At 36.6% G+C, this 20185-nt stretch overlaps 1 protein-coding gene across 1 annotated transcript in view; it reads left to right on the forward strand.

The window, feature by feature from the left end:
• Positions 1–20185, forward strand: part of SMYD2 (SET and MYND domain containing 2) — an 88922-nt gene that overhangs the window by 13327 nt on the left and 55410 nt on the right. Inside the window, exon 2 of the mRNA XM_056815917.1 lies at positions 16058–16121. Coding sequence (XP_056671895.1) covers positions 16058–16121 — 64 coding nt within the window. The remainder of the gene's footprint in view (positions 1–16057; positions 16122–20185) is intronic.

A 20185-nucleotide genomic window follows, 5' to 3' on the forward strand; every position in this document is an offset into this window, starting at 1 on the left:
CATTCATTTCGTAGATTATGAAACTGAATCTAAGAATCAGGATCTCCCAGGTTCTGAATAATAGAACTAATATTTGAACCTAACCCCTCTGAGCCCCTAATCTACTATCCTGTCCATGAAACCCTGCTGCCTCTTGTCAAAGCCCTTTCAGAAATGTACCGAGGACTGAGCACACACAGTAATCCCCTCGTGATCTTACAAAGATGGAAAACAACAAGAGCTGTCATCATCCTCATTATGGATACTTTGCTTCTGTTTCCTAACATGACATCAACCAGTTTGGGGCTGCCATATGGTACTGTTGACTCTTATAGGGTTTTCAGTTTACTTAACCCCCCAGATTATTTTTCCACAGGAATTGTTGACTAGCTTTGCTTCTATCATCCTATCTTTGTGCTTAAGCTCAAGCCCACGACTCTACAGTTTGTAATGATTCCATTTCATCTTATTAGCCTCTGTCCACCATTAAATCTATTAAGATCTTTTGGGATTTTTCAGATGTTTTAATAGCTGTCCCTCCCAACTTTGTCACCTACAGATTTCTTAAACCTGTCATATATGCCTTCATCTAAATCATTTTTAAAACATTTAGTTCAGTAGGCCAAAGAATAGAACTTTGGAATATCCTGTTATAAATCTCCTGCTCTAACATTACTCTGTTTGACTCTTTCGGTCCAGTCATTTAATCAGTTTTGAATGCACCTAACTGTGCAGTCATCTAGTACTTATCTCCTTTGCCCAGAAAGGATATTATGAGAGAATGTTAAATGCTTTCCTGAAATGCAGGTCTACTAGATCTGTGACATTGTCCTGATATGCCAGTCTAGAAGCAATGGCACAAAAAGGAAATGATATTAATTTGGCATAGCCTCTTCTTGGCAAATCCTTTCTTTCTAAATGTTCACAAGCTCATAAACATACTTTGATGAGCTTTTGCTCTCATTGGTGTGAATACTCTTCCCATTGGTATACATCAAAATTAACCCAAACCTTCTTATCCCTTGTATTCGTTGGCCTTTCCATAAATCTTCCAGTGGACAAGAGGCCTTTCTTTGATATTTCTATTATCATATGGTTAATATGTAGATTTCAGGTAGTCCATCTGCTATTCCTTACTCTTGATATGTAATTAGCCCCCATCTTTTTCCAAGTCATATATATCCTTGAGGTCTTTTTAGAATTTTACCTCTTTCATATAAATTCTTGTTGGTAATATGCTGAGGTTTTCTTATAACCAGAACACTGCATCTCATCCTCGTTCTTTGGTTCACCTATAGTTTGGTTTTTTCAGACATCATAGTCTTATATGACTCAAAGCCACTCAACTATAATCTAAAGATATTGGTGTCAGAAGCAACAGTGGAATCAAAAATTATACCTAGTTCTCCAAATGCTATTCAACCTATTCTTTATTTCTCTTGTTTAGTTTTGTAGCTTATTTATTAACTACATATAGTACCTATACAAGATACCTACATGTAATTTCCATTTACAAAAGAAAATTCTCATTATGTTAGAAAAAGATGAGTATCATAGATGTAGAACTGAAAGAGATGTCAGAAGCCAGCTAGTCTAACCACTTTTTTTCCTCTGGATGAGGAATCTGAGGCCTAAGGAAATTAAGTGATTTGCCCAGGGTCACAGAAGTAATAAGCATTAAAAGTGGAATTTGAACCTAGATCCTCTGATTCATAAGTCCATAATCTTTTCCCTTCACTATGATGATAAATAATTCTAAAACACCTAGAAGAGTTATGCCTGGCAGGAAGTTTTTAAACAATTGTTTGGGTATAACCAAATCTGCTGCTATTTGCCTTAAAAAAATAACAAAACTCCATGAATGTCCCCCCCTTTAGAACCTGCAGTTTTTTTATGGGTTGGCTTCTTGTTCTTTCTCCTTATAGCTTGGGGGTCTTCATTTGTCTGAAGGCAAAGCTAGATTAGGGGTATAGATGCAGCTGATAGACAGCCAGACCTGGAGTTGGGAAATTAGAAAAACCTCAGTTCAAATCTAGCCTCAGACATTAGCTTTCTGACCTTGAGCAATTCACTCTAACTGTCTCAGTTTCTTCATCTGTAAGATGAGGTAGAGAAGAAAATGGCAAACCACTCCAGGATCTTTGCCAAGAAAACCCCAGTTGGGGTCAGGAAGAGTGGGACACACCTCAATAACAATTCATGCTATGTAAGAGATTAAAGATACCTGGGTTATTCAAGAGTTGAACCCTTAACTTTGACCTTGTAAGCACTGAATTTTAACTAAATGAGCCAGTCTAGAAGGCAGAACCACACTTTATTTTGTGTGAGTTCTTAACATACTCCTTCTCGATTGCAAAGGCATTGACAAAGACACAATAGAACAAAAGGAAATCAGAGCTCTCAGAGACTTCTTTAAAGGGCAAAAATGTGCTACTGAATGGGAAAAATAACACCAAAAAAATTCTTGTGGGTTCAGGAAACCACTTTCCATTACTGTCTGCTCATTCATTGAGAAGCCAGCTGTGACTCTCAGTAACTTAGTCAGCCTTCTAGCTTCTAACCATCACCCCTAACTTCTAGTTCCTCCCTCCTTTTAAATTACCTTGTATGTCCTTTTATAATTTATTTTATATAGATATACACACTTTTCTTCTTTAGTTTCTCGCCACCAAAAAAAATGATTGCAACCTCCTTGAGGCCATAGGTTATTTAACTAAGTATATATGTTGATCTCTAGAGTATGCATTTGTAGATTTTTCTTTTGTGGATGGTTAGGCCACACTTTGTTGAGTGATTATGGATTTCCTCCAAGAGTATTCTAGGACTTGGAGATAGGAGAATTTTCAGGACCTTACCAAGTAGAGGGAATCTTCCTTCAACTTGAACTAAATGCCATATCTCTTGTATGACCATGAAAAACACTTTTGACAAGCTTACATCCCCTTCTTTAATGTATTACCTATCAGAAGTGATCAGAAGGTTGTGAAATGAGTTTATCTCTGTTATATCTTTCAAGGAGTTTTGAATAATTTTAATCCATGTGTGAGAAGTAACTTGTTGAAAGAGAGCCTTTGAGGTAGTATAGTGTAAAGGATTTAGCATAGTTTCTGGCAGATTGAAAGTGCTATATAAATGTTAGCTATTATAATTACTGTTACAGAATCAAATGCTTTTTATAGTTAACATGTAGCAAGTGCAGTGAGACTTGTGTTCTCTATGTTTTTCAGATAGTGTTGTAATAGTAGATATGTGATCTATTGCAAAATAGCATCATATGAAAGTAAAGAATAACTAGGAAGCATTATGTCACCAAATGCAAAATGACAAAAAATTCAACTAGTCTAATGTTGTCAGGGTTGGATGTTGGATCAAACCATGGGTTTCCGTCCATAGTAGGTTTATTTTGGTGAAGTTCCTAAGTGTCTCATCTTCCAAGACCTATTTCCCAACTTTAGATTCAAGGAATGCCTTGACATATAGCAGAATTGTTTTTGCCTGGCTAAAAGAGTCTTTGCATAGATTTCAGATCATTCTACAGGTGCCTTACTTTCAGTGAAAGCTTTGATGGATGTGGATCCTTATGATGCCTTCCCTACAAGATTCAGAAAAACATTTCCCCACATGGCTTCTGAAGATTTCCCCTGGGCATTAGGCCTAAACAATTGTCTTCTTCAATCTCTTGGAGATTTTGTTGCCTTTGATCTTCTAAGCCCAACTTGCTTCTGACTCATTCCTTTTTGTCCTGCTTGAATTATTTGAGAGATAATTTAATATAATCTCATGGCTGGCCTTGGAACCAGGAAGATCTGAGTAACAGATATATATATCTGACACATACTGGACTGTGTGAACTTGGGCAAGTCAGTTAAACACCTCTTGGGCTTCTAGCAAACTTTAAAAATTGCAGAGAAGGTTTTGAAATATATATATATATACACATATATATATGTGTGTGTGTATATATATATACATGATATATGTATATATGTGTGTGAACATAAAATATATACAAACATATCACATGTATATTATATTTTGTTAAATAGTTCCCAATTATATGTAAAAAATTTAACATTCTTTTTCTAAAATTGAGTTCTAAATTCTCTCCTTCATTCCTTGAGAATATATCAATTATACACTTGAAGTCATGCAGAACATATTTCCATATTTGCCATTTTGAAAAAGAAGACATATATACACACACAAACCCAAGGAAAATAAAGAAAATAGAAAAAGTATGCAGAGAAGGTTTTGATCTGCATTGGTAGAGGGAGTTTTTTCATCTGGGATAGTTCCCTGTATTACTAGAATAACAGACCCAGTTACTATCCTTTGGGTTATTTGAAGTCAGTTCAGCAATTGCTTATGGCCTGGCCTTTAAAAATAAGTTGAACTTTGCTTATTACCCTAGAATGGCAATTGGGCCACAATCATTTGTAGACCTCCCTGTAGCCTTAAGACCCATATCATCATTATCATCTCAGCATGAAAGATTCCCTGCTGATGGAAATCCTTTCCCTAGAACTGTAAGTTGGGAGGGCCCTCAGAAGCCATCTGTCCCAAACTATAATGCAGAATGGTAAAATATACATTTTGTCTAACTGTATAACACATATATTTATTAAATTCTCCACTAAAGATAATAAAATAATTTTATTTAAACTTTTCCATTCATTTATCAAAAGAACTAATTCATATTATGAAATTATATTTAAAGACACATAAATGTTCTGCAAGAATATATAATAAAACTCGTAGGAAGGGAAAATAATCATCATGGTTATTGAATGTACTAGTTTTTGTTTTCTTAAGAGTCACAGATGTGATTATAATATGTAGATAAAGGCCATGAACTAACCAATTACTTTGCTTTGCTTTTATTGACAACATTTGGGTTTGAATTTCACCTCCATTGTGAGCCTGCTTACACTTCACCTAAATCTCAGTTTCTTCATCTGCAAAATGAGGAAAATAATACTCATAGACTTGTAGTGTCAGCCTTACCAAGTGAGATCATCTACATAAAGCACTTTAAAACAGTTCTGAAAATACCATACAAATGGCAGCCAACAATTCTTCCCAACAATGATTTGAAAAGCAATTAAAATGCAAAGTCCTTGTAAGGACTTTTTTTTTTGGCCAACAAATACCCTTAAGAGGAGTGACTGGCATTTCATTTCAAGAGATTTTTGTTAGAAAGAAAATCTAATTGCTTTGTCTTCAGATGTTAAGAAAACTTTGCTGGCTTCATGCTCTCCTCTGACAAAACATTTCCACAAATATCGCACTGCAGTTTTGGCAAGCCCTTCTCTGATCCAAGCCAGTCAGTAAACCTAGTTTTCAATTGATCGATGTTCTACTTCTGGGTAGAGCTGATTTTTTACATTTTTCTTTTGGGGGAAACAAGTTAAGCTTTACTTCATTTTCATTGTTAGACATAGGCAAATTTGAAGAATTCGATTATACTTATTTTTATGAACAAAAGTGTCCTCTGTCTTGCCTCCTCTCATTTAAAAAAAAAAAAACTCTTTTATATTTTGTTAGTAATTATGTTTCTCAAAAAGATACACCAAATAGATCCTTAAAACACAAGGCTATAATTATTATAACAACTACCTGACACCACTGAAAGAAACAAAACCAAATGATTCTCTCCCACTGCTTTAGGGGTTGGTGGCTGATTGCAAACCCTGATCCTGTATCATGCTAGACACATGAGGGCTCCTGCTTTTCTAATTGTATGGTCAGCATGATCTTCCCAACCACGCTATGAGTTCGTACCTAGTCACACAGAATTAAGGAATCATTCTTGCCTCATCTGTCAAAAAGTCAAGTTTTTTGTTTGTTTGTTTACCAGTTTTTAAAAGTAAGGACCTTTGGTAATGGAAGTTTTACAGATTGGTAAAAATTAATACCACAACTTCAAGTTGACCTTGCCTAAGTTATCTATCATGGTCCTCCAACTGAAACTCAGAGCATGCCAGAAGTTCTTTATTGATGTCTTGTCCTTGGACAACTAGGGAGTGAGTCAGCAACTTGAGCCTTTAGTCCCTTGAACCAGCCAAATTTCAATATCTTTTAAGGGGAAAAATTAGCCTAACTTTCCAAGGTGTAGAGGTTACAATATTGTTCCTACCACAGATTTGTAAAATAAAGTATAAAGGATTACCAATGAAAAGAATCATATTGAAATACAATTATTAAAACATTTTAAACAATCAAGTTCACACCTTTCTCCCCAGGTTGAAAAGCCATGTTCTAGCCAACTCCTTCATGTTGCAGATGAAGAAGTTGGGGTCCCAGTAGGTTAAATTACTTGGGAAATAAATATTAACCTAATCTAATCTCTACCCAGAAAATGAATCCTCAGCAAGTATTCATCTAGTCTGTAGTTACTTTTAAGACCTTCAGGAACAAGGGAGTCATTATACCCCAAGGCATAACCTATTCCATTCTTAGACAGCTCATCAATAAAATGGGGCTAAAAATAGCATTTGCCTTACCCACATCAGAGACCTTCTGTGAGGAGAATGATTTGTAACCCTTAAAGTATTAATTATAGAATGTAGATTCCTTAGGAGTAGAGATTGGCTCAGTCTTTGTATTGAACACTCAGCACATTGGAATTCTGGAACACTGAAAGAAGTTATTAAAAGCTTACTGATTGATTAATTAAATGCTGGAAATCTAAATATGAGCTATATTATTAATGAATCCTGATACTTAAAGTCATATATGCAACTGTGTGTGTTGTGTGTTCTTGGGGAAAAGGAGCTTTTCTGTTTTCATTGCTCTTTGGATCATATAGAAGAATCTTTGATAGCCTGGGTACTGACTAATATATTTACAGTCCTTGCATGGGAGTAGGCTCCTTTTAACCATAGTGAATACTATCCTAAGAGTTTTTATAGGAAAAAACAGGCCAGGAAACCTTTTTATTCAGGATTCTATTGATTGGGCACCTTCTTACTTGTTACTTACTTACATACATCTGTAAATAACATCATGGTTGCACCTACCTACCCATTGTGCTGGAGAATTCCAAAGTAACCTCTTAGAAGAATCTAAAGAAAACTAAATGGTGATTAATTATATGATCTCAGAATTCGAAGGGATCTTAGAGACTATCTAATCCAATCTGTACCAAAGTAGGAATCTCTTTTACAATACTATTGGAAGCCACATGGTGCTATGGAGAGAGGCATTTGAGAGAGTGAGTAAATTGGCCACATTTATATAGCTAGTCTGTATCAGAGGTGGAACTTGAATTCAGTCTTCCAGTCTCTTAAGACCAGCCCTCTATTCACTACCCCAAAAGTGTCAAACTCAAAAAGGGATCCCTGAAAACTTCATACTGACTTAGAAAACTACAAATTAACATCTCTTTTATTGTATTATAATTAAAGACAAATTTTCTTAATTACATTTTAATCAGGTTAATTAATACTGCAGGCTGCAAGTTTGCTACCTTTGGGCTACAACCATGCTGCTTCTCTAAGAGTTCAGAGAAGGGAAAGAATAATATGGGCTGGAATAGTTACAAGAAGGCTTAGTGAAAGAAATGGTACTTAAGATTGGATTTGAAGAATGGATAGAACTTAATGATGGGAGAAGAAAAGAGAAGATATTTCATATATTTAGTGCAATGTCCAACAAATTTTTTTTTCAATTTTTCAATTATTTATTGAATTGAACAGTGGCAGAAATGGTCATGACTCATCTGTGAGGGACAATGAAGAGACCATTCTGGTGAAATGGCAGGGTTTGAGTAAAGGAGTATTGATTGGGTAACAACACTAGACCAGTGGGAGTTGATTTATCCCTAGAGGACTAAGCAATCACTCAAAGTGTTTGAAAAAGGGAATGGTATAATGAAAGGTATTTTAGAAATCACAGATTACTAGTGATGAAAGGAATGTTAGACCTTTTAATTCAATATTCTTATTTTACTGATGGGGACACTGAGATGTATTTGGGACTTGCTTAAGGTCTAACAACTATAAAGTTGAGCTGTAAAGTAAACTGTTACAGTTTGAGACTCAAATCCAACGAGTGCCTTCCTGACTTGACCATTGGGCATCATTTTCTCTAAGCCTCCAAATTACCAAACTTCTGCTTAGGAAGGAGTTTTTATACAGATTTGGACCAAACAAGAGAAGCCTGGCTTAATAATTTTCAGAATAAATTTTAGTTCAGTAAATAGATTTGAATGTCCCTGGTCAATCAACAAATGAAATGCCTTTTTAAAAAATAGATAGAACTTTTGTTTGGAGTAGTTTTTAAAATTCACAAGAATCAAAAGAAATCTAGAAAATTACTGAAGTATATATAGTTGGACTCTAGTTGAAAACTACAATTAGCTATTTGTTTAAGGAAATTGCTAGGAAGTACTTTGGAAAAATCCATAACCTGACTTTTCATACTAGAAAATAACCAAGGAGAGATCTATTCTGTTTTTCGAGTGAAAGGGGAGAAAGTACACTATCTATGAATTCGAATTTGGAAGGCATTCTTTGTCTCTAATACTTGATGGGAGCAATTAGAAAAGGAAGAGGAGGAACCACATCAGGGGTGTCTTAGGCAACTGACCAGACTTTGGAGGCTCCCCAGAAACATGGACTCTGAAATCACCCACATGTTTTGTTATTACTCTGAATCTAGAATGCTTGAAAGGTATATTGGAAGGAGTATCTTAAGCAATATTAATTGAATTCTCTTCTCAGCAAGGCAGCAATACAAAAAAAAAAGGAAGAACTAGAAATACTGTTATTTATATGTCTCCCCCCAAAAAAACCACATGCTACTTATGCTTCTTAAGAGAGTTCTCTTTATCCTTCTAAAAGAATGCAGGAGGAGAAAGGAGAAAATAACTATTTTTTAAAGATAAGACAATGTAGCTTTTTTTCCTAAGTAGTAGAAAAACCTATTTGAAGAACTTCTGTATTGGGGTTATATAGTGTTTGTAAAGAATTATGATTTTGTTATTTGAAAGGCTATATATAGCAACACTGGGGATAAGAACAAGGGAGAAAGATGGGAGTAGAGCTATAAGGTTAAGAAAATGATGCACATGCTTTAAGAAATAAATGAGAACCAATTTACACTCTTGCTTAGTGACACAAAGATAAAAGTCAGCAGAGTTGGGATCTGAATTATCACACACTCCTGATCAGTGAAGTCAGATTGAATGAAGCTTCACCTCTTATCATTCATGTGCTGAGCTGACCACCAAGCCCTGCTTCCTCCCCATAAATCATGGCATCAATTCCAATAGTTGGGAAAACCTATTAGTTTCTGCCTTAATGTCCTAAAAGGTACCTGCCTCCTATTGAGGGACTGGACTCTAAATTTTAACGAGCTAAAGAACAAAGATCTGCATTAATATAAACGTATAGTAAGGCCCTGTTATAAAGCACCCTGCTGCACACATGGATTTAGTTATACTGGGGATTAAACTGTGCATTTCTCTCACTATATGGTGTATAGCACAGGTATTGTCCTTGTCTCCAATATCATTCATAATAAATACGGTTATAATATTCCTCAATTTTTATCTCGCTGAAAAATAAGATCAGATAGCCTATTCATACAATCACACAAGAAATGGGAGAACTTAATTTTGCTTCCTATTTTCTTATTTCTTAGGTTACCTTGTAGACCTAAGCTCTTTTCTTTTTTCATTTGCCTGGGACTGTAGACCCTGCCTGTCAGTTCTCATCTCCTACCACCTTTGGTGAAAAGTCATTGTTATTGCAAACCCTTTTCCATGCCAGTATCATTTTCTTTCATAGCAAAACCTGCTAAGCTTCATTTCAGAAAGTGTTAGGTGCTTGTATGATCAGATTTCTTTTTATCTAGACCAATAGCACCTGTGAAAATCAATGCCTTAACTAGCAAGATTTGTTAATTACATTGCAGACTTTTAGAGCTTTATGGCTTTGGAATTTTAAAAGCAAGGGCATTAATCACTCTGTACGTCTTTGTTTTCTTTCAGTTCCAGCTGATTTCCTTGGACAGTTGTGGCATATTCCAAGTTCTGTTTCTAATAGTAGCAGGTGTGTTTTCCCAGGGCATCATTCCCTCTTCTCCCTATCCCCACAATGTTTATATGAACATACCTTAAGAGTTCAAAGAGACCTTGATGCCAGCAGGGGGAAAGGAAAACTGTGCCAGTAAGACCAGGGCTTTGGAAAGACAAGATAAAATCAGGTGAAAAAGGAATAAGGCTGTGCTTTGATAGTTTATGCCCCATCCCTACCCTAGCTTCTTCTTCTTCTTCTTCTTTTTCTTTTTTTTTTATACAAAGGGTGGCTTGAATTTAAGTCTAATTTCAAATTGGAAGTATCTTTTAAAAAAACCCACAAGCATTCCAACTATATATAAAGGTTCCATTTTGCTTCTTTCTTCCAGATGTAAAGAGAAGGTAGAGAAGGTAGTCGGTTGATGCAGTGGGAAAAGAGTCCATAATATTCAGTTCTAAGTCCTGAGCATGAAGCCAGGACAGAAGAATGAAAAGATTCCATAGTTTCCCCTTGAAAAATTGGTTGCCAGGATACTTTCCTTGTGAACTAAAAAGACACTGTAAGCATCTGTGTTTATTTCCCAAAATTCAGCTACTGTATCCAAGCAACTTAATAAATCAAATGTATGCAGTTCAGCCTTTCACAACAGTTATAATTTGCTTTGTAAAAATGAATTTCAGTGGCTCCCTATTGCCTCCTGCATAAAATATAAATTTTTCATTTTCACATTTAGAGCCTCATCACAACCTACCTTCAGCTTGTCTTTCCATCTTCTATTACTCTCCTTCCCACCCTACAAGCCAGCCAGACTTGCCTTCTTGCTGTTATTTACACATAACACTCCATCTCTTCTCCTGATGCTTTTGCATTGTATACACCCATTCCTGGCATATATTCTATACTCAGTGCTGCCTCTTAGAATCCCTTGTTTTCCTTTAAGATTCAGTTCAAGCACAAATTTGAACACACTTTCCTGATCCCCCAGTTCCTACTGCCCCCCCCAATGATCTTATCATATGTACAATTACCTTTGTTTATATCTACTTATGTACAAGCTGTCTTTCCCAGGAAAATGTAATCTTAAGGACTTTTCTTCATTTCTATCTTTGGATTCCCAACATATAGCTTATAGCCTACCTGGCATCTAGAATATAGATGCTTGTTAATTGATTAAAATGTCTTAAGTCTTCAGTCAGGGGCAGCTGGATGGCTCAATGGATTGAGAGCCAGGAGGTCCTGGGTTCAGATCTAGCCTCGGATACTTCCTAACTGTGTGACCTTTGGCAATGTCACTTAACCCTCATTGCCTAGCCCTTACTATTCTTCTACCTTGGAACCAATATACAGTATTGAGTCTAAGATGGAAGGTAAGGGTTTTTGTTTTCTTAAACAAAAACTTCAATCAGTTACATCATATCAGTGACTCTCCCTAACTGTTCTTTTAATTAGGAGAGCCTAAAATTAGAATGTTTATTCATTTATGTATTCAACAAACATTTACTGTATATAACATGTTGTACTAAACTAATAAACACTTAAATTAAAAATTCAAACCTAGATTCCAGTGGTTACTTGGAGATTCTGTGAAAGTTTAATGTCTCTAGACCTCAGTTTCTTAATCTGTAAAATGGATTAGCAGTTTGAAAACCTTATGATCCTGTAAATATGTTCCTCAGAGTAAGGAGATAAAATTACTACAGGGAAACTTTTATTCCCCTTATGAAATTTTCAGAGATTTGACATTTAGAGAATTCCCTCTCCTCAAAAACAGTATGAAGAACCTTCTTTAGCTAAAACTTCCCTGGCAGCTATAGCAAACATTTTCAACACTCTCCTTATTTCACTCACCAGCTCAGTGAGGCTCTATTTCAAAGCTGAGATATTAGAACTATCAAAGTTCTAACTTCACCTAGTTAAAAAAAAAACACTTGAGACAATTATCCAGATAATTTAGAGCAAAAGATTTCAGGTTGTATTTTTTTCCTGAAGCTTTTCACACAAAAACAGACTTTTGCCTGACTTAGTGACAGTAATTGCCTAGGTTTCTCCTCTACTTGACAGAAGAGAACTACTAGCCTGTGAGATCCTTTAAGTGATAAAGAGTCAAACATCCATTTGGTAGTGAGCTCTAGCTCACTGACTGGTAGAAGGCTGTTAAAATACTGGTATTTAGGGATAAGAACAATCTGACCAGAGTCAGCATTTTGGGTGACAGTGAGAGATCTGCAGTGTTATATCACTGTGTATAGAGGCTAGTACTTGACAAACAATATAACCAAAATGTGTAGAATAACGAGGTGTTGTGGAATGAGAAGGATTGTATTGAAAAGGAGAGATGAGCTTCTGTGCTTCCCATTGCAGAGAACTGATAATGGTGGAGACTGCATGGGTTGGTGCAATTCATGCTAGCTTTGGAGACAGGAGACCTGGGTCCAAATTCTCTTTCCCTCAGTTACTCTCTGCCTCAATTTCTTCAACTGTAAAATGAGGAAGATAATACTTCCCATGGTTATTGTGAGGATCAAGAGATAATAATTGTGTAGCACTTAGCACGGTGTGTGGCATATAGTGAGTGCTATATAAATGCTAGCTGTTATTATTATACTCTCTTTTGCCTATTCCTGCAATGTGAAGGCCTCCTCCAAAATCACATGAAAGAATACTTTCACACAGGAAGTAGCCAGATGCCCATTCAGTCACATTGTCCCCATTAAATTTGGCTCCATCAGATACAATGATTTGGGTAGTAGGGTGATATAGTAGAAAGACTAGATTTAGAATCAGATAACCTGGATTTAAAGTTGTACAGAACCAGTGTTTTGCCCCTTATTTACCTTTATGGCCCTTGACAAGTCACTTCTACCTGGGCTTTGGTTTCCACTTCTATTAATGAGGGAGCTCGGCTGGATGACCTCTCAGGTCCTTTCCAGCTCTAAATCTGTGATCTTGTGAATTTGTTTCTTGTGATATTCTTCCCCCCCTTCAGGATAATCGTCATAATCCTCAAAGGACAAAGGATTTGAAAGAGAAACTCAGTACCTACCTGTCCTTTGCCTTATCCTCATGGCTTATGGACTAGTGACTAGATCACACAAAAGGGCCTTGGCCATTGAGAGTGGCCATGTTGTGCTGATTAAATCCCACTTAAGATCTCAGCATGCTAGATGAGTCATTATAGCTAAAATTGCCTGTTTTCCCCTTGAGATGTTGCCATTGAGCCTGGAAATGAGTTTAAGCTGCATCTTAATTAAAAGTAGATCTTTTTTTTTTAATGGAGGAAAGAGGAAGATACAACCACATACACATTAAACATCTACAAACTTACTTTTTCCAAGAAGCCTTGTTAGATATCCCCATTGCATTCTAATCACATTATTGTTATTTATAGAAACTATAGCATAATAACCTTCATTTATGCAGCTCTTTATGGCTACAAAGTTCTATCTACCTTGTATTTGATCCTCACAGCAAACTATTTTTCAAATGAAGACCAAGGTGTTTGGAAAGGTCATAGAACTAGTGCATGGCAAAACTAGGATTCAAACCCAGGTCTTCAATCTTCAAGTTTTGTGCTTTTTCTACATATGATTATGATGCTAAACATTTATATGGCACTTTATGGTTTGCAAAGGGCTTTACAAATATCTCATTTTATTCTCGTAATAGTCCTGGGAAGGCTATTTTTATGTCCATTTTACAAATGAGAAAACTGAGGCTTTGAGAATTTTAGTGACTTGCTTAGGATCCCACAGAAGGTGCTAAGATATTCTGCCTCCCAAGTTCAACACTGCCTAGCTGATTTCAAGTATGTCTGTGCTCTTATTAACTAATGACTTGATAATTTCCATCAGTCATTTATGAGCCTGTCTCCTCCAAACATGGTACAAGTTTTGGGAGAGTAAGCAACATCTCTTTCCTTTTTTTTTTGTTTTGTTTTCTATTCCTCTTCCCCCATCCCCCACAGTACTCTTACATGAGCAACACACACACACACACACACACACACACACACACACACACACACACACATATACACACACACTCTATTACCTTGCTAGCTACTCTACTTATAGTAGGCACTGAATGCTTAGCCAACCTATGACTTACCCCACAGAATAAAAGTTTGGATAATCCTTGCATATGGCCAAAGGAATCATGTCCTTACATCCAGAAGTACCTAGGAACAAGGGCCACATTTGGCTGGATTAGTGTGTTCTTGACAATTTTTTTTAGACCTGCAAATTTGGAATGTTTGTTATGCTTCAGCTTTGAAATGTGTTTCTCTCCCACATATCATGCAGTCTGATTCTCAGGATTCAAGCGCTGTCATGAAAACTGTAAGACAGTCTGTTTAGTTCCAACAGAAGCATTTTTGGAAAACTTGCTGTATTCTGTGGGAGTAATGTAGTGACTACCGCTCGCTAACGAGAAGGAGCAAAGAATTCAGCAATGTGATTCTCTCTCTGTCTCTCTCTTTCTGTCTCTCTGTCTCTCTCTCCTCTCCTCCCCCTCCATTCCTCTCTCTTTCTCTCTCTTCTTCCTTCCATCCCTTTCTCTGTCTCTGGTTCTCTCTTTTGTTGGCTCATGGAATGGGCTTCATTGGGGTAACTTATGTCTGATTTCTTGCTGGGGTGGGTCAGGTCCACCATCCTGCAGACACTGGGTTATTATGCCTTGGATCTGCTGCAATGCAGCAGCATATTTTGCAGTGGAGTTGGAGCAGTGACTGACTTTCCTGATTTTCCTCCCCTATTCTCCCCCTGCAGTCAAATGATTCTGCAAATACAGAGGATGACTTTACCAGAGCCAAGATTTATAGAGAAAATTTTTTGTGGGGTGGGGAGTAAAACCTGAAAAAAGTTTGTTTAGTTTTATATTTTATTTTGTGGTTTTATTTTTTTTAAGTCGTATATATACATAGAATGTGCCATAAAAGGGAAGTAAAACCTTCTGCAGCAGGAATCTGCAAAAAAATCACTTTAATATCAGGGCCAAAATCTTGTGTTTGATAAATACAGAGAAGGAAGGGCTGTATGGGTAGGGATGGGCAGATGTATCCATAGGTCCATGTTTTAGATATTCCTTTAAGAATGTCTCTACTAGCAAATAACAAGGTTTTGAATGCAAGTCTTTTATTTGACTGGTATTTACAGCCATCAGTATTACCAAATTTTCTATAACTTCATTTATAAAAATCAGGTTAGGATATATTCACTTTATGCTCTTTGAAATGTTTTACAAGTGTTTCCTAGATTAGGAGTGTCTAAACACTCCACGTTTAAAATATCAGACCTGCAAGATAGTTCTGGTATTATCATTCCCATTTTGCAGGTGAGAAAACTGACATGTGCAGGAATATGGTCCCTTGCCACAAAGCCATAAATAAAACCTACAGTGATAATTAGAAGATATTATTATCTTGGTTTGTATATTCCTCTGTCAAAGAACCATGAACTAGATCTCTTGCATAGTGACTCAAAAAGCTTAAGCTTTTAAGTTTTAAGTCTTTAAATTTTAAGCTAAAACTGCTATATGACTTTTGGGCTGCTCTGTAAATCTTTTCTATCCCACCACAGTAAGGGATATATTAAATATTCAGTGATAGAAGAATCAACTTCCTTGAGTTCAAATCTGACCCCAGACACTTATGAGCTCTGTGACCTGTGGCAAGTCATTTAATCCTATTTGTCTCAATTCCTCATTTGTAAAATGAGCTGGAGAAGGAAATGACAAAGTACTGTATGTAGTATCTTTATGAAGAAAAACCCAAATGGGGTCAAGAAGAGTTGGACACGACTGTTAACAACTAAACAACAATAACAATGCTTGTAGACATTCAGATTGAATAAATACCCATTTCCACTGGGGTTTGGCTACTGAGTTTGTGGTCAAAATATTTTTCTAGGAAAATGTCATTTGCCAGTGGGAAATGTAAGCTTAATAAAATCTTGACTGTTAAACCAATTTATTACTGCCTGACAAAACTGGGTAGCATTGTGTGTCTATACCCATTTCCACTACAGGATGTATATTACAGTGCTCTTTTTCTTTTTAAGGAAAGAAGGATTGTCGAAATGTGGAAGATGCAGACAAGCATTTTACTGTGATGTGGAGTGTCAGGTATGTGCCTGAATTAGAGGGAAAAGGGTCGGATTTTTCCTGAAGATTAGGTTCATTTCCCTTTTTCAGGAAAGAATATAGCAATCCTATTACAGCCAGAATCAGGGGTTTCTGTTTCAGTTCCTTCATCAGCAAAATGAGAGAAGTGGGCTAGATTATAAGTCTATGAGGTTCTAATCAGGGTGATAACACCTTTTATTCTTTCAGCCTATTAGAAGAAAAGTTGATTTTAAGCCACTCAGTAAAATTACACTTTAAGGTCAAGAATAAGATTCAAAAATTAGTTTTGTTCCCAGTGGAAATATTATTCTCCCATCTCTGTATCTATCAGTGACTCCAAAAATGTAATGCTGGAAAATGCATGCATTCAAAATGCTATTTTAAAATCTGAAATGAAGGTCTTTATTCACAGAAATCCTAACTGTAAGCCAGCCATAGACCTTGCACTAAATATTTCCTAAACCAAACTTTTGAGAAGTGTGTGGCTACAAATGAAGAGCAATGGGTAGTAGTTACAGAGGAGAGGCAAATTTCTATTCAAGATAAAAAAAGAACTTTCTAACAATTAAATGTGTCCAAAAAAAGGAATCTATCATTCATTAAGGAGGTGAGTTCTTGTCACTGGAGGTATTCCAGCAGAAAGTGTAGTGATGTCTAATCAGTAATATTGCAGAGAACAAGAATTTCTTTCTTTCTTTCTTTCTTTCTTTTTTTTTTTGGTTAAAGCTCTTACCCTGAAACTTAGAATGGATAATAAGTATTGGTCCAAGGCAGAAGAACAATAAGGGCTAGACAGTTGGGGTTAAGTGACTTGCCCAGGGTCACATAGCTAGAAAGTATCTGATTTGATCCCAGGACATTCCATCTCTAGGACTGGCTTTCTATTCATTGGCCACCTAGCTGTCCTAAACAGGTCTGTGAAGTACAATTTGCACAAGATCTTATAAAGCTCCAGCCCTGAGAGTCTGACTCTGAACTCTTTGCCCATATTCATGTTCTTATTAGAGCTATTAAGAACATTTTGGGATGTAGTGGCTGGACAAGACTTTTGCCTGCATTACACACAGTAGGCAGAGATAAAACCAATATTAATCTAACAGTGGCAGCAATCACAGTGCAGTTGTCCTAGAAATACTTAATCAGAATCAATTGAATGAATAGGTTAGTTTAATTCATGGAAGCAACAATAATCAAGTTATAGTATTATGGAATATACAAATTATAATAATAGCAATTTTATTGTGAGAATTAAATTGGATATTTGCAGAGTGCTTAGCACAGTGCCAGGCACATAGTAGGCTCTTAATCAATTTTGTTTTTTCCCCTCACCCAATCTCAGTCGCTTCCCTGGAAACAACTCTTCCCTCAAATACATTCCTGGTACTTTTCTAGTTTTATTTTCTTTCTCTTCTGTCCCTGGTGTGTACCAGCCAGTTGCACCATAAGACATTGTGTAACTCTCCTGGGGGTTAATGAGATTGCTAAGCCTTGGAGTCATGACTCCACCAGCCATATATTCTCCATCTGACTGGCTGCATTAAAGGCTGGAGATAAGAGGCAACATGTTACCATGGGACCAACAATTTGATACCAGGTGATATACAGCCAGACTTAGCTCTACTGCTGCTGCTTACCTGTGTGGTGTTGGGCAAGTCACTTTACTGGGTCTTAGCTTTATCACTGATAAATGATAGGCAACATGGTACATTATAAAGCATACTGGATTTAAGGTATGAGAACCAGAGTTTGAGTCCTATCCCTGCTACCTATACTGCCTATGTGACCTTGAAAAAAGTTATATCTCTCTAGCCTCTGTTTTCTATAAAATGAAGGGGTTGGACTAGATGACCCAGAAATCTTATATATTAGGAGATTCATAAAAATTTGCTCCATTCTTTCTCCTACCTCCATCCAACTAAATACCAAAACTTGGGCAGTACTTCCTTGTAGCAGCAACTAGAAGCTTCCATTGGCTGTTGGAGATTCAGGAATTAGAAAATATAAGGTGCTATTCTATACTATCACTTTCCAGAGCAACTCTTTCTTAGAACAAAAGCAGACTGATTGTTTAACTCTCAAATCTGCCATTCAATTAAAACAAAACGAGCTAAATCGTGTAGAAGTTTTAAAATTTAAAAAGAATGAAGGGAAACTGCAATTTTATGTCAAATATCTTATATTGAATGTTGTCCTTAAACAGAGTGTCCTGATAAATCTGTCTGGTAGAAATGAGGAGCAAGTACAATGTTCATAGAGCAAGGGCAGTATGGCATAATAGAAATATCCCAGGACCAGGTAGTCTTAAGAACATTTAAGTTCTTGTTCTATTGTTTGCCCAAGAACTTTCCACACAACTCCTTTGAGGTCATTAGTACAGTGTTACTATCCTCACTTTTAAGTTAGAAAACTGAAACCCAGAAAAGTTGTGACTGGCTTATAGTCACTCAACTTATAAGATAGAGATTTGGACCCTGGATTCTAGACCTCAAAGTCCAGTCTTAACAATTTTGCCTCAAATCCTTTGTGGGATCTGTGACTTTGGGCAAATTTCTTATGCCTCAGTGCCTTCTCCTATGGAATGAAGGAGTTGGATTAGATTACTTCTAACACTCCTTCTGGATTTATGATTTCATGAGGGTTTTTGAGAATTTCTACTTGACTTAATTATATAGTAAGCTCATATTTTGGAAAAATTTTCATTAGGCTTAATTTCAGAGGGTGACATTTTCTGACTTTGTCCCCAGATAACTAGGGTTATGCTCTGTTTCATAAGCCATTCATAGGCTATTATGTCCTCTGTGTAGGGTCTGCTTTAAGGGAACTTTTGGAGTGGATAAATGTAGGTAACAATGAACATTCTCCATCCTGCTGAGAGAAAACCTTGTAAAAATGTTGGTTTCCTGGTAGAAGAAGTACCATTCTTTGAAAGCAATGTCCCTTAAGACCTGGGAACAAGGTCTTCTTCTTGGATGGACTCCTCAGAGTAGTCCCTCCATGTCACTCATTAACTGCTAGTTTCTTTGGACATTATCATGAGAAGACACCAGAGACAGATGAGACCAAGTCCAATCGTTGTGGCAGATACAAGCAAGGGTACCCCTGGATTTTGTAATAGAGTTTAGGGGAAGTCCTAGAAGATTCCATAAGAAATTGGACTTCTTTTTCCTTATGAAACCTTATGAAACCAGGTATCTTGTGAATTTCAAGACACTGCTGCTAATAAGTACCTAATATGACAGGGCAGCAAGGTGGCGCAGTGGACAAAGTGCTGGGTCTGGAGTCAGGAAGACCAAAAGTCAAATCCAGCTTCAGTCACTTACTAGCTTTATAACCCTTGGCAAGTCACTTAACCCTATTTGCTTCCATTTCCTCACCTATAAAATGAACTGGAGAAGGGAATGGCAAACCACTGGAGTATATTTGCCAAGAAAACTCCAACTGGGGTCCTGAAGAGTCAAACAGAACTGAAACAACTGAACAACCACCTTAAAGAGACATTTGGAATGCTTGTAGTTGGTAATTAGTAGGAGAGTATGTTTCTCTGTCCTCTTTAACATTCACTGAGCAAGCAAGTGTCCTTTCTAAAAACTGCCTGCAGCAGTTTTAAACAAGAAAAGTAAAATGAATACATGAAATCGAGGAGGGAGAAGAATCCCTTGATAGAGCACCAGGAAGTCCAGTACTGGTTAAAACCTCTTCTAGAACAACAGAGGGGAAAACAACTCAATGTAGTCCCTTTGCTTCTCTGAAGAAATCCTTTTCTCAGAGAGGTCCTGGAATCACAGACTAATCATTCCATCAGCCCCACTTACAACCTGCAATGTTTTAGTTTTAATCTCATTTTGCACAAATTGGCTATGCCTCTTCTCTTTTTTAGTTTACATAACTCAGTATGATCCTGCCAGAGGAAGAGTTTTAATGAATAGTGCTTAAAGAATAAAGGGAATGAAAACTTAAAAAAATTTTTTAAAGAAGAGGGAGGGGGAATATTGCTGGTAGTTTGGCACATCCTGAGTATTTTAATGAAGTACATTTATTTTTACAAACAGGCCTGGAGAAATTCA

This window comes from Monodelphis domestica, chromosome 2, assembly GCF_027887165.1.
Source record: "Monodelphis domestica isolate mMonDom1 chromosome 2, mMonDom1.pri, whole genome shotgun sequence".
Lineage (NCBI taxonomy): Eukaryota > Metazoa > Chordata > Mammalia > Didelphimorphia > Didelphidae > Monodelphis > Monodelphis domestica.